The sequence below is a fragment of the Lonchura striata genome, chromosome 1A (genome assembly GCF_050655825.1).
Source record: "Lonchura striata isolate lonStrDom1 chromosome 1A, ASM5065582v1, whole genome shotgun sequence".
In the NCBI taxonomy this organism is placed as follows: Eukaryota; Metazoa; Chordata; class Aves; order Passeriformes; family Estrildidae; genus Lonchura; species Lonchura striata.
Window position 1 is genome coordinate 34,577,630 of NC_140741.1, and position 16,298 is coordinate 34,593,927.

At 38.2% G+C, this 16,298-nt stretch overlaps 1 protein-coding gene across 3 annotated transcripts in view; it reads left to right on the forward strand.

The window, feature by feature from the left end:
* The first annotated feature begins 8,489 nt into the window (after positions 1–8,489).
* Positions 8,490–16,298, forward strand: part of POT1 (protection of telomeres 1) — a 55,759-nt gene continuing 47,950 nt past the window's right edge. The window contains exons 1-3 of one of the 3 annotated variants that reach the window (XM_085569298.1): positions 8,490–9,007; positions 9,634–9,719; positions 13,249–13,382. In XM_085569298.1, coding sequence (XP_085425424.1) covers positions 13,260–13,382 — 123 coding nt within the window. In that variant the 5' untranslated portion in view covers positions 8,490–9,007; positions 9,634–9,719; positions 13,249–13,259. The remainder of the gene's footprint in view (positions 9,008–9,633; positions 9,720–13,248; positions 13,383–16,298) is intronic. The other 2 variants (XM_021553439.3, XM_085569299.1) reach the window with 2 other exon arrangements.

Below are 16,298 nucleotides of genomic sequence, written 5' to 3' on the forward strand. Positions count from 1 at the left end.
AAACCCCAACTCTTTCTATCCATCTCTGGTGACCATGTTTCCTAAGCCTTTCCTCATTGACACTGATGTCCTTCAGAATGTCTCCAATGGATCTATAGGGTTTTTTCTTCAAGCTTTATGATAGAAACGTGATGCATTACTTCAGCTTATCAGAATTCCTGAACAAGAAAGTTATTTTATGCACCTTAAAGGTTATTTGTGCAATTTGTTAATTTTTTTTTTTTAGAACAGAATAATGTCTGACTCATGTGATTCATTCTTTTCTTCTAAAAAGAGCTGCCACCTAGCCCATTGTTTATCCTTCTGTATTTACAACGAGATTATTTTTGTTGTAATATCTTTTTCTTGTCTCTTTTGACTGCATCTTATTCTTTAACAATTTTCTTCAATTCAACAAAATACTTTTGAAGGACAGTGAAGAATAAATATTATCTTCTATTATTAAGAGTCTTCAAATTACCATATTTCCTCGGTGTGCTATATTTTACAGAGCACAGCAACCAGACCATTGCCAAGGTTGTAAGAACATACCAACATATTCTCATAACTTTACAGGGCCTGAACATCTGCCCTGAGATTTCTGTGGAAATTGAGCTCATGTAGTACCTCTCAAGAGCTCAGCAGTCTGTTATATAAGGTCTTGACAGAGCTGAAAAATCCTGATTTCCACGAGATTCTATGTTGTTTGAAGTGCCACTGAAGTCTAGAAGACTATGAAAAATCAAGTACAACACAGCTGCACTCTAAAATATCTGAGCAGTAGTGGATGAAATCACAAGCACTCTTGAGTTATGCTGTTCTGGTTCTGGCCAGAAGAGGGTTAAGTTTTTGCAGTAGTTAGGAGGGGACGTGGCTGGGACATGTGGTGCTGTATATTCTATACCACCACCTCATGTCATTGCTGGGGGCAAGGGAAAGGGACACACTTCTGGGGAGTGCTTTTACTAGCTTTTACTGCTAGTCAAAAAAAATGTGGCAGAGGTAGCCTGCTGGTATTGTCTGTTATTGGAGGGGGTTTTTTTTCCAATGTGAATGGTTTCTTTTGTTGTACCCTCTGTCATTAGTATTGTTGCTGTAACTGTTCATTTTCTTGTTCCATTGCTGTTTCCAGTACATAGTTCTTATCACAACTTATGACCTTTGCCTTTCATATCTCCAATTCTCCTCTCCATCCCACTGTAGAGGAAGGAAAGGGGAAAATGGGGGAATGAGAAAGAATGGAGCATGGTTTGAGAGTCTTGCTGGGGGCACTGAACTGGGCAGTACCATTCCTAAGCCATGACATAAATAAATTCTAGAAGTAAAGATGAGTGTGAACTCATCACTAAACTGTTAGATACTAACACAGAGATCAGTTTTTCTTGTGCTTCCCTCTTATTCAGTTGCTGAGGTAGACTTTCATTTCTGTCATGGTTAAAAACTAGATGGCATATTTTGCCTTTGAATAGTTTGGCTGTTTCTAAATGTAAAATAAGGTTTATATTTACCATGTTTTGTAAAATGCTGTTTATGTTTTTCCCTGACAAAGAAGTTTTAAAAAGTAATCATCTAGCCCAGAAAAATAAACAGACAAAAATGTTTGGAAGACTGAAGACAATCATCATCCAAGTTATAAACATTTTTAAATAAAGTGGTCTGTTATTCCTGGTAGAGCAACTTCTGTTCAGTTTTTCATAGAATGTTGAAGCTGAAAAGATTAAGAGCATTGGACACCCAATGTTTTAGCTTCAAGGTACTTAAAGCACTTAAGACACTTTCAGTTAAAATCTGAATTAAGGATCTCTTAGAAAACATTCAAAATATCAGGATAGGCAGTGAACTAATGTGACTAGATAAAATCATTCTGTTTAAGCCACAGGTTTTTCCTCCTTTGTTTTAATTTTAATTTTAATTTTAATTTTAATTTTAATTTTAATTTTAATTTTTCCTTATTTTACAGAAATCTCAAATAAATGTATAATTAAAAAATACATTGGTGCAAAAATGAATTGAGAATTTAATAGGAATGGGATAAAAACAGGGGAAGAAAATTTGGAAAAATCCCACCATAGTCAATGAAGACAGAATTATCAGAATTGAGCCCTAATAGCTAAAGGATTTTCAAGAAATGAATAAATGGGTTTTGTGCTTTTTGGGTATTTTATATATCCCAAAAGGTCAATATGTTAATAAATTATAATTCATTTTATGTATAGAAGTTTTCTCCCAGCTGGAGAACTCAATAATGTCTGGAAAACTGGCGCCATCATCACACACATGATGGAATAGGAATAAGCTTCCCAGTAACATCTCTTCCCAAGACTCCTTCAGCTTCCTGACATATTTTTTGGTTTCAAAGGAAGAGCTCGCTACATATTAAATTAACTACAATTCTCATTTTCTCAGTGTATTTTGTCTACAGACCTGGTGAGGCAAAGACAGGCTCTTTTGTTCACCACCACATTGTTAAACACAATTATTTTAGTTCATGATGGCATCTATGGATTTTCATAGTGAGGAAAGTGATGCCTGTGATAATAACCATAGTTAGACTTTCATTCTTGAAATGGAAGAACTTGAATTTTCCAGGTAAACTGGTTCATAAAGAATTCTATTTAACTAATATTTTCTAAAGAAACAAAATTCAGGTTTTAGTACATGTCATAGAAAATGAATTTCTTCACTTATTGAAAATAACAGAAGAAACAGTTTACTATTTTACAAGTAATACATAAATAGCTGTTATAGAAATAGTTCTGCTTATCTGCCCTCACACAATTGTATCCTTTAATAAGCTCTTTCAATGAGTTTTTTGAAAATGTATACTTGGATTCCTGTCTTGTCTACAACTGATGCACACATAACCAAAATTCACATGCAATAAATGGATATACAAATAAGTGCTCCAACATTAAAAGATTAAACACTCCAGTCATGCCACTTTGTTTTTAATTACCTTGTAGTATAAATGTTCTGCTTTTCTCACAGAATATCTTAATACATCCCTGTTTTTATTTCTGTTTCCAACAAATGAAAAAATCCACTGCTTCTGAAGTGTAGGGGTTTCTTTTTGTTATCTTACTCCCAGGATATGCATCACACTAACACATCAAATCTTTTGGAAATAATATAAATCAGATTTTTTTTTTTTTTCAGAAGCCTTCTTAGTGTAAGCTTATAACCATCAATGAAAGAAGCACAAACCTCTATATCTATTTAGATAGCTGAGGCTTCAGAATAAGGAACAGTATTTCACCATTCTTAGAGCTAGTGAGTATTTAAACTGAAATACAGAAAAACTGCTATACAAAGAGATAATAAATTTCCATTCTTGGTTTCTACAGAAGGCTTTTGCGTAAATGCCTTATTAGAAAATAAAATGCTATTGCTAAGAAAATTACCTAAGCACACAATCACAGAGCAAACATATTTAATGAGTGTATTAAATTTAGAAAAGGAAAATGTCTCATTTTAAACAATGAAACAAAGAATAAACATATTTATTCTGTTTTAATACCTGAAAACAGAAATTTAATTGCACTATCTGTGATGACTCAACAAATAGGAAACCTTTGGAACCAATGAAAAGACTAATACTGAATTCAAACAGCTTTGTGTCAGCTTCCAAAATTTACACTAACCCTAATAACTAAATATATTCTCTTAGCATTTACCTTAATAATGCTCAAAACCCCAATAAGTTTTGAAGTCGGCAGCTGGCACAAGAATCCTTTGCAAGAGACTCCATGTATCACATATCTTCTTTTACAAGCAAACTTGGAGATTTTCACATACACTTTAGACTTGCTGAAGTACAGAATTGCCACATGCAGATGTGTCTCCAGGATCACATTAGTGGAGACTTTCTTCATTTCTTTGCCTACATTCATCCTCTCCCATTTCTTTTTCCTTGTCTCCTAGATACAGAAGAAAATTGTCTCCTGCCCAAAATAAGTCTTTCTTCACCCAATACTCCATTAGTGAGTTATTTAATGCTGGCTTCTTCTGAATCTGTTCAGTCATTGAGCTACTGCAATATCAGTAATAGTCTGTGAAAGTGTTCTATGCTATCATATAATTTATACAAATCATAACCTATACAATTTGGTGTAATAAACTATTTATCCTACTCTGCAATTCTTGCTTCTTAAATTATCACAACATACCCATTAAATACTTATAAACATAAGTTCTATTTATTTTTACACCCACATAAGTTATACCCATGTAAGTGAACTTCAATCAAACAGAACACCAATATAAGACAAACAGCAAAGAATTACTTATTTTAGTACTTCATATATACTTACTTCAAACTACTCCAATTCTGGCTCTGCATTTCAGATTTCCCAGCAGTTACAAGTCAAGAATCTGACTATTCTTGCCAGAAGGAAAATCCTTTAAGCACAGTACTTTGTAATGAGAAGCATGCTATAGTAATATGATTTCTTATTGAGTGACTACACATTAACTATTTCTATAAAGATGCAATTAATCAAAATTATTTCCTGGAAATCATCTAGAAATTCTTAAACATTTATACTGTAATAAAAATTTCTGTAATTTTAATAAATCTGGATTTTTGACTTCTCTTAGCTTATCAATTCTAGCATGCAACACATAATTTTAGATACACTGCAAAGGATCTCCGGCTGAATTTGGCTGGTATCCATAAAAGTTCAAGTAAAAACCAAGTGCTATCATCAAAGCAAAACAAAGTTAAAAAAGTAGAAAGGGCTGCATTTAGTCTGTGAAATGTCTCTTGCTGAACTTGGAAAATAATATACCAAGGGGGCTGGTAATGAAAATAGCCTGTATTCCTATAGGACAATTATTTTGCTACTGTTTACTAAGATATCCAAGAAAAATAAGACTGAAGAGATAGAATTTTCAATATTGCTTAAGTATCTGACTGACACTCCAATGTGTGTTTGGAAAGACATAATTGAAAAACTTGCCCAGTTTTTTGGTTTTATTTTTTGATTTCTAGGTGTTTTAGGATTGTTTTTTTGTTCTTTTTTTTTTTTTTTTTTTTAACATGAACTCAAGGCTAGGTTCCAAAACCCTTATCTAGTTCTTGCCTCATTAAGAGAACAGTCTTCAGAAGTGCCTGTGACTAGGTATTGATTTAATGTATAAGGCTCCTATTCCTGAAAGCTTTGATTCAATGTCTTATGTTACAGTTTTGATGCACAGGGGGACCTCGTAGTCTTCCTCAAGTGAATGGAAAGTTTTTATTATTTTCAGTGAGATTAGAACTTCAGTTGCATTTGGGGATTTCCAAGGATTCCTAAACTGGTTAAGAGCATGTGTAACTTCCATGTGGACCCCGCACCAAAACATGGGTTCAAGAAATAATGCTAGCTGTTATTAATTTAGGGACTTTTGTACTGTAAACAGTTTATTAAAATCCACAAAGCAAAACAACATTAAGATCAGAATTATGATTTTGGTGATTTTTTTTCCTCTGCAGAGGTACTATTTTCTATTATGATACATATAAATTGCAGCACATTTCAACATTACTGCAAGTAGTATGAGAATACACACACTAACTGGAACATTAAAAATCATCTTTTGATGTAATTCATCTAATTTCTCATAAAATTTCTTGAATTAAAACTAGTAACTGAAGAAGAGGAAGGTAACTACCACAAAAAGCAAGGTTAAAATTAAAGAAAAACAGACTTCAGGCTAAATTTTTGATAGACCCAATTGTTTTGTTGACACATAAAACTAGGGTATTCTTTTATCAAACTAAAAATTTTGCTTATATACAGTTTTTCTCTGTTTTTCTCTTTTGATTATATAGAGGACAAAAAATATTTGAATTCTTCTAGGTTTAAGATTACTTATAGAATGAATTTAATACTAAATTTAGAAAGTGTAATGGAAATAGAAGCAGCAAAAGAGAAGTAAGACCAGAAGATCAAGTAACCATTTAAATTACTCTGGAGTGCAACTTGATGTGTCCAAATGATTTTAATTTAATTCGCCTATAATGTATAAGCTTTCCATGATTTCACTTCACTGTAATTTTAATTGGTAACTTGATCAACTTTTTATTTGCTGATCAATTTTACTTATTGTTTTCTATATTGAAAATAATTGGTTTCAAAATGTAGATTTAAAAATAGAAGCCATAAAAGAAAAAAGACTATATTCCACCAGAAATGCTCACTCGACAGATTTTAATAGCCTAAAGATAAGTTTGATTTCTCAAAATCATTTGATGGAAACAAAGGATGTGGGCTAGACACACTAATCTTCTCAGCCTATCTGCTATAGCTGGCTCTTCAAATGGCAGATCATTAGTTCTCCATGTAACCAGCTGTGCTTAAATTCCCAGCTCTGACAGCTTCACTCTGGGCTACTATTATCATGCCTGTATAACAAGGTATTAATAATATTTTTGTTCATAATCAAGCATGGTACATCAATACCCAATGGAAGGAACAGGATTATTGAGAATCGTGATGATCAAAGAAAAAAAAGCCAGTTCCAGAAAAGATTGTCAATAGTGAAAATGAGTACAAAGCATAGATGTCCCTCCAGAGGCTTCCTGAATACGGATGGATCCAAGTTCCATTTTTTGAATTGGATTTGAATTCTAAGTGTAACTATAAAACACTCCGGAGACATAACTAAAAGAGCTCCAAAACAGGAGGAGGGTTGTGAAGGAAATTATTTGAAGGTAGAGAAAGGAGAAAATTGTTTCCACTGGGACTTTTAAAAAATCACTAAGTGATGAGAAACAAGAAAAAGAAAGCTGTCCCAGATATTCAGGACTGCAGAGATGGGAAAGGAAAGAAAGAGAGCATAGACTGGCAGCAGCCGTATCTCTGAGGTGCTGGAGACAGAAAGCTGAAGTCTCTAAAGGAAGAAGCGTCACTGTTGCAATGCTGAGCCACGACTGCTGTAATTTTGAATTGGCGAGCACCGCAAATGGGATCTTGGCAGGTGTCAGTGGGATCTTGGCATGTGTCAGCTTGCAGCATCCAAACACCAGCAATCCTCAGGGACCGCGTGTCGCTGTCAGCGACGAATCCTGGTTTCCATAGCCGCTCAAACAGCAGACGCCAGCAAGCACCAGGGTGTTCTTTTCCCCCGGATTTTTTAACCTTCTGCAGGTGGCAGCTTTTACGTTCGCCTGAGCACGGCCGTGGCATGCGCGTTTTACGGGCGAGCCCACATCGGCCCGGCCGCCGGCTCTGAACCTCCCGCTCCAGGGGCTCGGAGCGGAGCCGGGGCTGGGGAGCCGGGGGGACCGGGAGGGGCCGGGAGGGACCGGGAAGGGCCAGGAGGGGCCGGCACGGCTCCTGCAGGAGGGGCTGCAGCGGCCCGGGGACACCGGGACAACGGGACACGGGGACAACGGGACACGGGGATACAGGGACACGGGGATACAGGGACACGGGGACAGCGGGACACGGGGACACCGGGACACGGGGACAACGGCACACGGGGACACCGAAACACGGGGACACCGGGACACCGGGACACGGGGACACCGGGACACGGGGACACCGGGACACCGGGACACGGGGACACGGGGACTCCGGGACACGGGGACACCGGGACACAGGACACAGGGACACGGGACACGGGGACTCCGGGACACAAGACACAGGACACGGGGACTCCGGGACACGGGGACACAGGGACACGGGGACTCCGGGACACGGGGACACCGGGACACAGGACACAGGGACACGGGGACACCGGGACACGGGGACACCGGGACACAGGACACAGGGACACCGGGACACAGGACACAGGGACACGGGGACTCCGGGACACGGGGACACCGGGACACAGGACACAGGGACACGGGACACGGGGACTCCGGGACACAAGACACAGGACACGGGGACACAGGACACAGGGACACGGGACACGGGGACTCCGGGACACAAGACACAGGACACGGGGACACAGGACACAGGGACACCGGGCTCGGAGACAGCCCAGCCCGCGCTTTGCGGTCGCCGCTCTTCCCTCACCCGCCCCGCCCCGGTCCCTGCCCCGTGCCATCCTCCTGAGAAGGAAAATAATTGCCGTCCAAAAACAAAACCCGTTCAAATTAAAGGTTAAAGAGAAACAGGCTTCAGGCTAAATTTCTGTCAGACCCAGTCGTTTTGTTGACACATAAAAATGGGGTATTCTGTTATCAAAATTCTGCGCTTGTTTTTCCCCCTTTGGTTATATGCAGGACAGGGCATAAGAACCTCCAATTCTTCTAGGTTTAAGATTACTTTATAGAAAGACTCTAATAGTAGATTTTATTAAAAAGTAACTGGAAAAAGAAACAGCAAAGAAGGAGAGAAGAGGAGAAGATCAAGTAACCGTTTAAATTAATCTGCAGTGCAAATTGATGTTCCCAAATTATTTTAATTCACCTATAACGTATAAACCAGTCCCTGCTCCCATCCCCAGCCGTGTCCCTGGCCCGGTCCATGCTGGGCGGGCGCGCCCAGCGCCGCCATTGCGCGTGCGCGCGCCGCCCGACCATGCGCAGTGCGCGGCAGGCGCGGAGGCGGGCGGAAGTGGCGCAGGCGGCGGGACCGGGGCAGGGACCGGGACCGGCACAGACAGGGACCGGGACAGAGACAGGGACCGGCACAGACAGGGACCGGGACAAACGGGGCTAGCGGCACACGGGGACCGGCGGGTCTCTGCGCCCCGCTTTGCTTCCCTCCGGCCTGCAGCTGCCCTGCACACGGGCTCTGCTCCGGGCTCTGAGTCCCGGCACAGTGCTCCACGACTTTGGAAGTTGCTTTCTGCGCACTGAGTAAACCGAAAGGGGAGTTTAGTTGATAATTATGTTGATGGTCTTGGTTCTAAAGGCCTCGGCTTATTGTAAGTGGTGGATTGGCTTTCTGAAGCGATTGGTTCATATCGTGTGAAGGGTGGGATCTGCAGAGTAGCCCTCTCCTCCTGAGGCCGCTGCTATGCAGTGCATTGCTGCTTTCTAGAGCTGAAGTACTGTTGAGATAATAATGGCTGTGTAAGAATCCCTTTTCCACAGGTAATGTTTGATTGTAGTCTCTTTTGCAGTAAAAGTAAAGTAAATTAAAAGTAAATGTTAATCTGAAATAAAGGAAATTTTGTTTGCTTAAGAAACCTAGTTGTATTCTAAGGAAACTAAGTGTCACCTTATTCTTAAGAGTAAGAGCAGCTGAGGGTACACACTCCCAAAAAAGATAAGTGCTCTTCAGCAAGAGCAAGCTGAAGCCATGCATCTAAGGGAGTAAGATGTGCCACGCTACTGACTTGATTCCTCCTTCTATTTTAATTAATCTGACTTGATATTTTCACTTCTTGAGAATTCTCAAGGAACTAATATTTTAGAAAATTAGATTTTTGAAAAAATTCTAGACAGACTACAGACTTTGTTCACTGATGGTCTTCTTGATCTATGACCAAAGCATTGTCTTGTGATGGCAGATTGGGTTTGTAGTAGTTCTGTACTGTCTATTTTGTTCAAGCTGCAGATGTTCATTTTTACAACAGTATTATGTAAAATATAGTAGGAATGTATGGTTGGTCTACACAGGTGTGTGCTTTTATAATGGAGCATGACTTATTTCATAATCATTTTGACTTCTGCACAGTTAGCCCAAATATTGCACTGATTAGTATTTGTTTTTACAGGGGCTTCACGTATCTACCACTGTGACTGACTACATCAATAAGATGCTGATACTCTTGGCTATTCCTTCATTCTTCATGAGACTTTGGTGAGGTTTCCTCCAGAAGTCCACATAGTCACATGTTTTATTCTCTTCTGTTTCCCAAAATGACGTTGTTCTTTCATGTAATTTTTATGTGTGACTGAAGTATTTCTTGGTAGTAGGGAAAGGACTAAATTTTCTAGTTAGTAGGCAGAATGTCAAGGCTAGGCCAGAGCAACACATAAGAGCTACTAGGACCATAGTCATCGTCAGTCTTATGCAACTTGAGTGTTGCATGTCACATTCTCTCTGGTGGAGTTAAGTTGTATGTTACATCCTATATGCAATATATAGTCTACTTTAAACAGTCTACATCCTTTTATATAATTCTTTGTTAAAGTTGTGAAACTTTGTTTGCTCACTCTCCAAATTTTTGTCATTTTAATTACTGGAAGGCAAAAGGTATTTGTAGTTCACAGTCTTCTTTCTGCTCTGTGTATGTGTTGTATCTCTCTCCTCTTCAAGGAGTGTCCCATGCTGCTGTCTGCCTTTCTTGCAGTCTGTTGGTTTTGTTTGGAGCTTTTTTTCAATATCCATTGTAGAATGTCATAAACCCAACCTGCTTTTCTACAGGAGAGGTTTGTTGGGAGCAGATATTAGGCAGCAGCGCCCACCATCCATCTCCCGCATTTTCCATCCATCCTTATTTATAGCTCTGTTTACACCATTTTCAGGCTTCTTAGGCTCAAGTTGGAATTATTCCTGTCAGCACTAGTCAGACTTTTGGGAGCAATGAAGGTACTTGACTCACTTACTTGCACTTAGTTGCTCTCCAGAAGAGTTGGGAACAGCAAGGACAGCACTAACAGTATCTTCATGTGGGTTTTGAAAGCCAATGCTCTATCGGTTTGATTTGGAAATTTACTTTTATAACTCTTAGAACTGAATATTCATATCTTTGGTTTTTAATTGCTGGGAACAAGAATCTGAAAGCTTCAGAGATTAGCAGTTAGAACACATGACCTTTGTTTTATATATATAGGAGTTTAAATTCTGCAAAAACATCCCACTTGTTCTCTGCTGGAATGTTATTTACAATGCTATTTGTTGTTAAGACATCTTCATGGGAAAATAAAAAAAAACCAAACAGAAAAATCTATTTTAATTGCTCAAGTAGTGTAACAGAGAGAAACAGGATAAAAAAAATAGTTAATCTGTTATGTTGTATGTCTCCCTGGCTCATTATACAGTTGCTGGGTGAAGATCAATATCGCTGATTAACTTTGAAGTTGATTCTTTCTAGGTGGAATAGATCAGCTTCTCAGTCTGCTAGAATAAAGTAGGAAGTAGATACTTTGAACTGAAAAGCTGTGTAAATCTTCCAGTTGCTCTTTTTGCTGGAGACTTGAAATCTGGTAACGACAATGCTGTTGTGGTGTGTTTGAAAACATAGAGATAAAGGCATTGTTTTTAGCCTCATTTAGTAACATCTTAGAGAAACTCTTAACTTCTAATACCTCACTAGTCAAAAGCAGGAACAGCATCTGCACCTATGTAGGAGGCTTTTACTTCTCCTTCTGTTGAAGCAGAAATTGAAACCTGTCTGGTACTGCACCTCCCAGCTCTGTGCTGTCATAGGTAGACCCTGGCTGGAAGCCAGGTGCCTGCCAAAGCCGCTCTTATTATTCCCCTCAGGAGGACAGGGAAGAGAAAATATGACTAAAAGCTTGCAGGTTGAGATGGGGAGATCACTCACCATTTACATAGACAAAAGAGACTCAAACCAAGTAATTTAACTTACTGGTCATCAAACCAAGGTGGGATAATGACAAATAAGAACAAATCTAAAGACTTTTCTTCCACCTCTCCCATTTTTGTGGGCTTAGCTCCACTCCAATTTCTTTACCGGTTTCTCCTTGTGAGCAGTGCAGGGTTTGTGGTCAGTTCATAATGCTTCATTCTGCCTCCTTCCTCCTCATGTAAATTGGAAGCTAGGAAAAAACAAAAGTTAATCACCCTATATGTGCCATTGCAGCTGAGACATCCTCAAACCAAAGTATATTACTGATATGTCATGAGTGACTGTGACTTCTTGCTTATATCTGTTAGTCAAGAATAACAGTGCTGGGGAGTTTCCTGGAAAATGGGGAAGGAGAAAGAAGGGTTGCTCACAACAAGAGAAATAGTCATGAGTTATTAGTAAAGTCTGATATCTTTGGATACTAGAGTAACAATAAGGTGGAATTTAGATTTTTGTGAGGAATAAGGTATTTTTAAAATAATGTGTATAATTTTGCTCTCTGCACCTGTATGTGTTGACTTACATTTCTTGCTTATGATTCACTGATCTTTCCATTTTGCAATGGTTTCCCAATTCCATTTAATTATAACTGAATATTTTGTTGGAATTCAGTCTGCATAGCACTGCAAAAGCTCTTTTGAACTGTAACTGAAATGTAGTTTAAGCTTTTACTGAGTAGATTACCAAGATTTTTTTGTCCATTCAAAACTATAGGAAATACTTTCTTTCCTGTTCTTTACTATCATATGAAAATTAATAAAACTGTTGGAAATTAGGGCTGTGGCTATAATACTGTCATTTGGATTTTCAGAAAACAGAATTAGTTTTTTGCTTACTTTATTGCAAACAGAAGGTTGATAATGTTGTGGCTTTTTTTAGATACCCACTTGAAATAAAAATTATCCTGCAAAGACAAAGATACCCCCAGAAGAAATGAGATGACAATGTAATAAGAAAATACAGCAATAGCTCCTTATTGATAGATCACTTTTTTTATTTCTCTTATGTGTAACTTCATGCAATAGACTACTCTTCCTCTCTCCTATTCTCAGCAATGTAACACTGTCACTAGTAATTTATTTTATTGACTTTCGTTAGAGTGAGGACAGACCATAGGTGACACAGTCATACATTTCTTCCTTTGTACCAAGTGCCTTCCATGCTTAGCATGTGTAGATACTCACCTTATTTTCTTTATTGTTTTTTCTTTACTTGATTCGTTGATGAAGAATTTTCAATTTGTACAAAAGCATCTGTTGTTCATTTTAAGTTAAAATGAAAAATTTTTTAATTTCTTGCAGTCAAATTTTCTGAAAGGGAAAAAAGTGAATATGGGCTATTTGTCCATGACCTTGTGCTGGAGAAGGAGTCGTTCAAAGTCTTTGTGTGGTTTTTATCTGTATTTCTGTACATAAAATATTATATCTGTACATAAAATATTAAGACTGTTCACATTACCCTTTGCATTTATATGTATATCTATTTATTTCTATATAAAGTAATATTTTATTGCCATTTATGGTGTTCTGGAAAACACCAGAAATGGTGTTTGAAAAATCAAGTAATTTGGATGGTTGTCTACTGCCAAGGAAATGTTACTTTCTTCTTGTTGTGTATGGTACTAAGAGATGAGGCTAATCCCTCTGAAAATTCTTAGTTTTACATAATTGTAAAAACAACTGTCTTGTTGTGAAATAGGTAAATATTCCCCTTCTGAGTAAGATGCAACTTCTGGTAACTCATAATTTGAACAAAATGAGGAGCTTCAGGACGCTTTTCATGATTTTTGTTTAGATGAAATAGCTATGCCTGTTCAATTGCTGAAGATCATTGAAGGACAATCTGAGATTCCACTACCAAGCCATTTGCAGAAGGAGAATTTAAAACATTTGCAAGAAGGGTGTGATCATACCAACAAATACATTCAGGTAAACTGACCAGTAAAAGAATTTTGTCTTGCTTTGAAATAGCTCCTGTTGCATTATCAAGGCACTTTCGTATTCCATCTCATTTGGTGGCTTTCTGCAACTGTGGGTGTATTCATCTGTTGCATATCTTTTAAGCAGTGAAAAATTATGACCTTTTTGAACTTCATTGCATGTTGCTGTTACCTTCATTGATTCACAGTCCCATCCCTTTCTCTTATGTTATCAGACTAAAATATTGTAGGGGTTTCTTTTTACAGAGTTTATAAGCTGTGGATCAATTTAAAAACACATAAATATGCAGAATGTTTTTCTGAAAATTAAGGGATTGGGGGAGGTTAAGTGGTATTTTGTTTAAAAGAAATAGTAATAAGCACCCCAATACTGTTAAAGATCAGATTTCAGAGTAACTAAAACACTTCTAAAGTAGTTCTCCTTTTGTATCAAATTATGCAATATCCAGTTTTATAAAAAGTGTTGTTTGTAGAAACTACAAGCATCAAGACACAATTAGACTTTTTTATCATTACCAAGTCTGCACTTACGTTTGACAGTAATCCCAAATGTATTTCATATTTGAAGTACAATCTTGCTATACTAGTGAAATGCAGAAATAACTTTTTCATGCCTAAAACAAGTATTCTCTGTAAAATGCAGTGTTAATTCTTGAGTGTGTTCTTTTTCTATCCTGTTTAATTTTTTTTGTCTGTGGCTCTGAGAATCGTTTTAGGCACCCCTGATGCTTGTGTATCAGGAAATCAGCATTAACCCAGGCCTTCTTTCAGTCTGTTAAAGGGGGAAAAAAAAATAAGGAAATTTGGTTCTGAAGAAAACCTAAGTTGTCTTGAATGCTTAAAAAAACAGCACAAACATTTTAAAAATATGAGCTGAACTGATGTAATGTTTTTCTGTATCTGGAAAAAACATTTTTGCTACCACACCCATATATTCTCAGTTCCAAATGTAGTGCTTATATGACCCTGTGGTTGAGTCCATTTATGAGAAGGAAACTGTCAGAAGACCATCCATATTGCTAGAGAGAGGATAATTTTCTGCTGCTGTCACTCTGCACTGGATCATTGTGTGTCAAATTGATGCCAGGAGTGGTGCACTTTGGTATAGTGAAGGAACAGAACTGACCTGTTTGGAAGCAGGCAGCAGTTGAGTGGTGTAGGAGGTGATTTGATTGAGAATGATTCAGCCTCCCTCAGGTCCTGTAAAGGAACAAATGGAAACGTCAATAGCCACTGCTGCTAGCAAACAGGGTTATTCCTCAGGGGGTAGTTTCCTGTCCCTGTTCACCTGCCCAATACATAGACTTTCCTGCTTTGAAGAGCTGTATCTTCAAGCAGCCCTGACATGGAAGAACAGGGATTCTTGTTCAGAAGAAAGTGGTGAAGGAGACAAAAATGCATTATAAATTAGAATGTTTCTGCCAAAATATACGTTTCCATTCGGAAAGCAGAGCAATTGCTACCAGACTATGATTTAAAGCATACATGCAGTGTTACAGCTGAATCTGAAAGGGAAAGTGTGTAGAATCTCTTTCTCAGACTTCTGCCTTAAGTTAAGAGAACTTCATGCTGCTGGTGACATGGATTAGTCGGTGACTAAAACATCTTGGCATAAACAGCCCAACTGGAGAGCTGATAAAGCTGGTGCTAATGCACCATTAAATGTGAAGGAAAATCCCGTTCTGCAGGCTGAGCTTGAAGGGAATCTTAGAATGCACTGATGTTAGGTTATCTTAGTGGTGGCACAACTGTCACTCTAGACCTGCCAAAATAGGGATCAGGTCCTGCTTTGACAAGGAGGGAAGGGCAGAAGAGGATTTTTATTAAATGTGTTCTGGAAAAAGCAACAAAAAAACATTTGGGATGCTTTTGTCTGACTTGTGCGTCTTAGTCCTTTCATTCTTCTGCACGTTTTTATCTTCCTGGCACCTCTTTGAAAACTGCAAGTTCCAAATTTGTGGAGAAACAGCACAAGCAAACTTTGTACCTCCGCAGTCGTACTGTCTGTTAACTAAACATGATAACTTCTCCTATTAGTTCATAATTGTCTGCATTTTACTGTGGCAAGTCTGAACTAAACCTTAAAATCAACTGCTAAATCAGCTATAGAACCAAACTGAAGGAGCGAGGCCTTATAAGGAAGGAGACACATGCAGCTGAAGAATTGTACATTATGGGTTTGAGAGTGTGTCTAGTGGCATAATGGGATGTTGAGGGTTTTGGAAAAACCCTTTAGGAAAAGGTTTGCTTCTGAGTTTAATAAGCAGTGTAGGATTTATGAGGGAAGAGCCAATTTGAGAAAGTTTTGGTAAGGTAGGTTCTTTTGAAGTTTGGACATCTCAGGAGTTTCAGGCATGTGGAGAAGGCAGTGGGGCAGTATGAGGAAATGGGTGGTAGCTGGGGAAGAGAATTCTACTAACACCTGCTATAGTGTAGGTGTTTGGGATACACAGGAAAGTGGAGGGGCCAGAACATAATAGCAAAGAACATGATCCCAGAATTTGAATACTCTTTGGAAGATACTGGGATATAAAAGGAAAAATAAAAAATAAAGATTGTCAAAAAGCAGCCACTATCGCATCAATGAACTTCACTTTTAAAAAGTGTGCTGGTGCAGATCAAAGTTTCTTACTAAGAAAGAAATATACCTGTTAATGTTGAGTGTTCCTGAGGTGACTGTTTCATTGCAAAGACTTTATTGGAAAAATTCTGTAGTCTTTTTTTTACCTGTGAGTACAATTCAAGACAATCTCAGTAAGAACAATTATATATATAATGTGTATATGTATGTGCATATATATAATGAAATTTTAAACAAGGCTGTAATTTTAAAAACAAATGAGAAAACTTTCTGGTTTTAACAGGTGAGTTCCTGCTTTTCACAGAGAAGCCTAATGAGTTTGTT